Here is an 8359-nt window from a genome sequence, read left to right on the forward strand (position 1 = left end):
CAATACAATCTCATTTTAAAATCGTGTTATATATACACACAACTTCTTTTATAAAAAAGTAGTGTTATACCAGCACAACTAATTCATATACATAAAATTTATAAATTTGTGTATTTCAGTAAAAAAAATATTGACAAAAATTACATTGAAAAAACCTCTAAATTATAAGATAATGTTTATTCTTTTACTTTGTGCTTTACTCCAATTTTCTCTAGAGTACTTTATTATATTTTACTTTTTACTAAATAACACTAAAAAAAATACTTTTTCCCACGGGTGTTCCATCCATTATTTACTAACTAATGCAGATTAGTTTTATATAATAATTACATATTTATGTGGAATTAAGTGTTTTGTATGTAATAATATTATAAAGCTTTTTAAGTGGCGTATCAGTATAAAGTGTAATATTTATTAGTAAAATTTTAACTTTTTATTTTTTTTTTCTTCATGTAAGCAGGGTTTATAGGCCATATCTATTTTTTTTTTCATATTTTCTTTTTAAAAATAACATTCTGTTATAATTAAGAGTGATAATCAAGATAAACAACAGTTTAGTATTAAAGAATGCTTATTCTTTATTTTAAAAAGAGATAAGGATGATATCTAATAGTGACTTATAACATTAGTTGTATACTATATATGATAGTGATAATCAAGTTTTTTTTATAAGTTGGAAAGGAGAATTCGATATAGGAAAGTGTTTGGTGAACCAACTATCATATAGTTTTCATAACTTGGGAAAAGTTTGAAATCCTCCTTTCTTAAATAAACAAGATATTTTTTGTATGGAATCCTAGACGTATTTGTGGATCTCTTCCATAATTTCTACCTAATGAAGCTGTACTTATATTTGTAATTTTCTTAAAACTTGCACCATTTTAGTAGAATGGGAGTTGAATTTCAGCATTTGGATAAATTTACCCAGTCACTATAAAGGTAACCTTAACGAATCAAGTGCAAAGTTGAAATAGAAAACGCATTCAATAAAAATTGATTGGTACCATTAAAGACACAGGTGGTTTTCTCCATTCAATGCACCATCATTTTCAAAGTGTCACCACAAATTCAACTCTGTTTCATACAATTAAGGATATTGTTATCTGATCCATACACATGCTAGCAAAATCAGTGAAAAGAATAAAAAGGCCACCAGATACACCATTATGATTTTGACCCTTACATAAACGCTAGAAATGGCTTCTTTCCTTGAATACACTTCATCAGAATGAACAACTGTTTTCCTGGCACTTTCATTCTCTTCAATGGAATCAATGTTGATGGAGTTCACTTTAGAAGTGAGCTCCACGGTCTTCCCAGATATCTTTTCTTTCTCATCTTCTGCACTCTCAACAAGCTCTGCAATGTCTGAATTAGTAGATAGTTTAACTGAATCACTGAAGGAGACTCTATTCTTCTTTGCTATTATTGGGTTCTCCAATAATTTGGATGTAGTATTAGAATTCACATTTTGGAGTAAGGTCATCACTGGGGTATTACCACTGTTCACTGCCTTGGATACATATGATCCAATATTTGACATGGAAAAGGATAACCTACGTATTAAGCCAGGGCTGCTACCAAGATTTCTACCTTTTGATGAAATTTTGTTACACCGATCTTTGGTTTTTCTCCATCCCTTCATTTTCATACTACTGTCACTACTTTGGCTACTAGAAGAGCTTGCAAAGGTGGTGGTTTCAATTTCGTCACTCTCATCTAATGTGACACTGGAGGAGACGCTTTCAAGCTCAAGGTCAATTGTATCAGATGTTGATGCATGCTTTTTCTCACACAGTTCTTTCCTTGAATTCTTGTTGCAATCTCTTCTTGAGGCCTTTCTACTTTGTCTTTGATTATCCTGAATTTCAAACCTCAACAACGTGTAAAGCCACCTTTGGTACACAACTTCCTCGACCATGTCAAATCTGTTTCTCTGCAATGTTTCAACTAGCTCTGAAAGTTCTTCATGCACATGTTGTAAACCAGCAATTTCTTCTTCTAGTCTTGACCTTTTTTGCTCCTGGACATGTAATAACACAGTGCTAAATTCGTAATGCTTAAAGCTAGTGAATAAATTCTAACAAAATAGAACTAGGGAAAAAAATATTTCTAGGTAGAGAATGACAGAAAGGTTTCAAAAGGTTTTGGTTTTTCTCGTATCTATAACTATGGTTAACTGGTACTCACCTCCGTTCTGATTCTTGCTTGGGCAGTAGCCAACTTAACTTTTGTCTCCCTTTTTTCCAATTCAAGCTCTTTGTTTTTCCTCTTCAGTTCCAAAACTTCCACCTCTATGTCTTGAACATCTTTGAGTCTCTTATTTGTTGAAGAGTTTTCTCCTGAACTTTGAAACTTCTTAAATTCAGTCACCTGCTGTTGGAGCATCAATATCTGTTCCCTCACAGGACCTGCATCACCCTTTTTCCTTTGTATCTCATCTATCATTTTCTTTGCAATATCTAGCTGCTTTTTTGACATTTGATCATCTCTTATTTTTTCTCGCATAATTTCACTATCTGACCGAAAGGAAGCAATGGTTTTTTCAAGAAAGTCCACTTTTTCTGTCTTTTCCTCTAACTGTTTTTGCATTTGAGCAATGGCAGATTGCTTTTCCCTTAGACCATTCAATTCAAGAAGTTTCTTTTCAAGCTTTGCTTCTCTCCGCTTGTAATTTGGTACCAAATTCTGCACTATGTCCTTCACCGTAAGATTGTACATTTTCTCATCACCTAATAGCAGCTCCAAGTCCTTGAATTCTCCTGTCAGCAGATTTTTTGGCATTTCAAAGTTAATCTCCTTCTCTTCATTCTGCAGCAAAAAGCAAATTCTACAGTGAGTTTCTTTCAACATTCCTATTGATTTTTTTGACAAACACAAGGAGGGTACTTCACTACCTGTCTCACTTTATTATTAACCTTAACAGTGCTATTTTCTCCCTCTTCAAACTCTTGTTCTAAGAGTGACCCATCACTTCCTTAGCACCCCCATAAGCATCATGCAAAAGAGTAGAATAAATCAACATAACGAAGACACAGAAATGAATGAAGTAACATCCCTTCCATAAATTACCAAACTTTATTTTGAAAAGAAAAAAAAATGGCATTTTTATTGATAGATTAAAGATGTTGGCACCTGAACATTTTAATGTACCCTTTTTCCTTGTAGAAGAACTGGTTTTTGTGCGCGAAATCCTTATTGCAGCAACTGAAGCTACAATCATGAAACTCACTCTGATAATCATTTGGACTTTGGTGCATCCCACTGAAGTGAACCCAGTGAAATCCTTTAAAAATCATAACATTCTTATCAACTTCATAGAAGAAATCCAAGTTAAAATATCTATATCAGTGAAGCTCATCACTAAGCAGTGGCTGGCTTTCCTCAATACAATGGAATTGAATGCAATTGGAAGAAAATGAAATCAACTTTTGTATTTATTGTACAGACATTTTTAGGCTACGCACGTGCATCAAAGCACGATGCACAAACTTTAGTTCATCTAAATGGGAGAGTGAAGATGATTCATAGTCATCAGTGTATTCCTTTTCGTGATTTGGTGCCACGTGTGTCGGGAAAGAGCACCTACGACCTTGATTTTTTGTTTTATCCGATGAAAATATCTCTTTGATAGTAAACAAGGTAGGATTTTTCTCAGTACCTATTATTACTAATTGCACCTACATATTATTAGAAAAAGACAAACTATTTTGTGTTTTAGAAACTAGTTTTTCAAGAATCATTTTAAAATATTTTCTATATATATTTTAAAAAGTTTGTTATAAAAATTATGTTCCAGAGAACCTATTTTTAAAACGTATTTAATGTGTCTTTGAAAGTTTCAAATTTTATTTTGAATTGTTTTTCTTAAAGTTCTTTTTTTTTAAAAAAAAAAAAATCAAGAAAACTTGTTTTGAAATGTTTCTAAAATAGTTAATCTGAAAGTTATTTTAAAAAAAAAATATCATTTTGAAAATTAGGGAGTTACAGTTAAAAATTATGGGGTGCGAAAAGAGAAAACCGACAATGTGTATTTGCCATAACTCTCGACGGTTCGGAATGAATGGATAAACAGGTTCTTGCAACTCCAATGCTTTGGATAAATTTCTATTCACATGTACGAATGCAAAAATATGAAAAAAAAAATTAAAATTAGTTTACGTACGATTTATTTACTTTTTAGAGTCATATTCTACATCTAATTTATCTTAAATTAATACTTTCTTAAATTACTTTTAACAATAATGAAATATACTTTTTTTTTCTTGTTTTAAAAATTTTAGTTCTAATCTCTAGTCATTTTTAATTTTTATATTTTATATATTTTTTATTAGATATGTGTATGAATAGTAAAACCTTATACTTAAAATCATAAATACGAAAAATAGTAAACATAAAATTTTAAAAATATAGTTAATTTTTAATAAAGTCAAAACAAGGAAAGTTATTCAATATGCACGAGAAAAAGAACTCAAAGATGAGATCAGTTGACATTCTAAAAGAATTAGAAAAATAACTACGAAATAAAAAAAATATATGATAAAAAAATAAAATTAATTATTCAATAATTCATTTTATTCAACATTTATCATCAAATCATATAATTTAAGTGAATATATATTGTTGTCGTAAATTTACCATCACCATTTCTAATATTATTGTGAGTACTATGCTTGGACCCTCTAAACACTTCATTATCTTCACTAAGATTTAATTTAAATTTCAATATCATCTATCATCTCACAATCAACCTCTCATTTTCATTAACCATACAAATTTCTAAACTTTAATTCATGGGTTTGATATGTTTTTAGTCCCTATACTTTGGGGTGATTTTGGTTTTAGTCCCTCTTTCAAACTAAGGTACAATTTAGTCCTTCCACTTTGGAAAACTCTGGTTTTAGTCCTTTTTACCAAATTTTTTTAACTTTATTTGTTGTTTCAAACGCGTTTCTCAGTTAACATTGAAGCAAAAATGTGTCAAACAGTGTAAACAATCCAAATGCTATAATTAAACGTGCTTGAAACAATAAATAAAGTTAAAAAAATTTGGTAAAAATGACTAAAACCAGAGTTTTCTAAAGTTGAAGGACTAAATTGTACCTTAGTTTGAAATAGGGACTAAAACCAAAATCGCCCCAAAATATAGAGACTAAAAACATATTTAACCCTTAATTCATTTATATAAGTTCAAAATTTTTCTAACAAAATCTAGTAAAAAAAAAAAGATATATTTTAGACTTCCCAAAAATTTTAAAAATGAAAACAATCCATACAATCTCATTTCAAAAATGTGTCGGATATCACACATCTCTAGAATTATTCAACCCGTAATAAAATTTTATCAACATTGTACTACAATATTCAAAACCAAATAATATATTATAAGGTTTTGTATTCGCATACATGTGTTTAAAATTAGCACTATAAAAAAGAAAGACTCCAATCAAATGCGTTCTCACAATATAACTTAGTATAAATTTAACAAATTAATAATAGAAGAGAATATAATGATGCTTTTTTTTCTTATCTCGAAAAATAATTTATTAAAGAGAAATTATATATATATATATATATATATATATATATATATATTAATTTACTTAAAAATGATATTATTTTTAATTAAAAGTATTGAAACATTAAATTATGAATTTTTTTTCTTATATAGTATTTTATTTTGTTATTTTAATTTTATATAAGAATTAAACTCATACTTAAATTATTTTTAGAAAAATATTATAAAAATACACTGGACAAAGGAATCAAAGCAAACTAAATTTGGAACAACAACAAATTTATAAGGGAAAGAAAAAGAGTGGAACAAAAGAATTTATTCCTTATTCTTCTTTTATACACTAAAGGATGGTGTTGTCAAAATGGGCTACTTAGTAAGTCAATTCAGGTTAATTACTTAGTAAGTTAATTCAATTCGGTTTATTTATTAGCGAGTCAGAAAAATTCGAATCCGTCCCAATCTACCACATGTTGGTAGGTAAACGGGTTGGTTCATTGGTCATTTAATTACAATTTTTTAAATAAAAGAAATTACAAACTTTTTATAATTCAAATTTAAATAATTTTCACTATCAAATTTTACTACCGATATAGGTGTTTAATTAATTTTAAAAATAGAAAACTTAAATAATTTTTTCAAACAAAAAAAAATATTTTTTTATAAAATTAAAATTAAATTATAATAAAATAAAATTAAATAGATGGGTTGGTGGGCCAACCTAGCCCACAATGGATTCAATTCAGATGAGTTGAATTTAAATGAGTCGAATTAAAATCTGATCCGCATAAATAAAATACAATTTTTTTTTAAACTCAACCAGACTCAAACCCATGATGAACCAGAACCAGATTAACCCACTCATTGTGATCCATTTTAATAACAGAACAGAGAATTTTAGCTAAAGTGAAAAAGAAATCCTTAATTTCGCTTGCATTGTATTAAACAAGAGAGAAAAGAGGTTGAGAAGTAAAGAATCAATATTTATCCATAGATTAAAATAATCCAATCAATGAAAATAATCAAAGGAGAACAATATTACCTTTTTGCATGTGTTGTCGTTGGCATAAATTTGGTCATTGGGCCAATGTGATGTAAATTTTTCAATTGTCACATATGAATATTGATCCAAAAACTCCATTCATAAAATTTCTACAAATTATTTCGTTTACAAATTAATTAATAATTAATTTTTTCAAGTTAAATTTTTATTTTTTTTTTACTTTTAGATACAATTGTATTTCATTTGCTCTTTGGTCTGCTTTTTCATATTTAAAATAGCATTTTTATATAAATAAATTCAAATTTCCATAAAGTGGTAAATTGCACACAAGGAAATAACATAAATTTTGAAGTTATAAAGAAGTCAAACATACTAGTTTAATAAATAATGTTATTTCTTTACAATTAATAAAAAGATATTTTTCAACTTTTAATTTTCTTAAGAAACAACTAAATATAACTGAAATTTTATGAATTAAGAAGAAAGTAAGCTTTCATTACATCTTGTCTAAAAATGTTTTTGAATCAGCAAACGTTATGGTCAGAATCTACTCGCCAGAACATTTTACAAAAACTAGCATGAGACCGTGCGTATGTTTTTTTCTTTCCTTTTTCAATTGGTATTAAGAAAAAAATAATATAATTATTGATATAATTAAATAAATAATATTTATATAATTATATTTAAGTATTAGAATTATGTATATTTATAAATATAATATTTAAATAAAGAGTTTGATTATATGAAAATAAATAAATAATAAATTTTAGATATTTTTTCTTTTATAATAAATTAATAAAAATAAATAGTATTACTTTAATATTGTATTTTTTATGTTAAAGAAAGTAAAACTAATAATATCAATAATAATACTGGTGATTATACTACTAATTATAATTTTTAAAATTTTTATAATATTCAACTATTATACAATCGTCACATCTTTAATATTATAAATCAGTCAATTCAAAGAAAATTTATAAAACGTTATTAGATATAAAAGATATGACTTATAATAATACAAGATATCTAAAATTGATCATGTCTATGAAATCTTCCAAACTTACATAAATATTAATTATTAATGAGAGGAGTTAAAATTATATAACCTTTTTCATTCTTCATTTCAACTTTATCAATAAGTCAACTTTATATATCTCCTTGCAAGAAAGAATTCAAGTTTTAAGAGAATATTATTTAGAAATACATTCTTTAATTAGTATGATAAATATTTTTATCAATGTTATTTTCTTGATCATTATTGGTAAAATAGTTTGATCGGTAATTCAAAGGGTGGTTTAACGGAAATAGCAAGGAAAAAGAGAAGTAGAATTTGGTATTAAAATTTGGAATAGCATTTTCGTTAAACAAATCTTTCTTTTTTGTCATTTTTTCATTAATTAACTCTTTAATACTTTTATGAAATCTTTTAAACACAAAGTTCTTTCAAATCTTAAAAATTCTTATTACAAATTTAACAAATTTAAACTTCAAACTTGATTATACTATTTGTTTTAAAGAAAAGTTGTACAAGTTATCGCATTCATATTCTTTAAAATTTACAAGACATGCTTTTATGCTAAGATAGTCTTTTAAAATTTTAATCTAATATACCCCTAAAAATTAGATTAAAACGGAAAAATAGTGTTAGTAATACAATCATAAACTTCATAAATTGAAAAGAAATATATATTCCAAAGAAAATGAATATGGACATTTGAATATGTTGCAGCATGAACAGGTGATAAAAACTAAGCTGTCATCTAGCACTAGCAGTTTATAGCAGATGCAAAGATTCCAAATATAAACAAATAGGTAAAACTCTAATCCACTCTGGAAAC

The 8359-nt window shown here is 27.1% G+C and overlaps 1 protein-coding gene across 2 annotated transcripts; it reads right to left on the reverse strand.

The window, feature by feature from the left end:
- Positions 1-928: 928 nt before the first annotated feature.
- Positions 929-3475, reverse strand: LOC106753601 (protein CHUP1, chloroplastic). 2 transcript variants are annotated; one of them, XM_022778872.1, is made up of 4 exons: positions 3136-3475; positions 2898-2973; positions 2191-2811; positions 929-2023 (listed from the first exon to the last, which is right to left on the reverse strand). In XM_022778872.1, exons 1-4 carry the CDS (start codon positions 3297-3299, stop codon positions 1100-1102), a joined length of 1785 nt encoding a protein of 594 aa, XP_022634593.1. In that variant the 5' UTR covers positions 3300-3475; the 3' UTR covers positions 929-1099. The 2 variants fall into 2 exon arrangements, with proteins under 2 accessions (XP_022634593.1, XP_022634594.1); XM_022778873.1 differs by having other exon boundaries at positions 2898-2977.
- Positions 3476-8359: the final 4884 nt, after the last annotated feature.

The sequence above is a fragment of the Vigna radiata genome, chromosome 2, assembly GCF_000741045.1.
Source record: "Vigna radiata var. radiata cultivar VC1973A chromosome 2, Vradiata_ver6, whole genome shotgun sequence".
Lineage (NCBI taxonomy): Eukaryota > Viridiplantae > Streptophyta > Magnoliopsida > Fabales > Fabaceae > Vigna > Vigna radiata.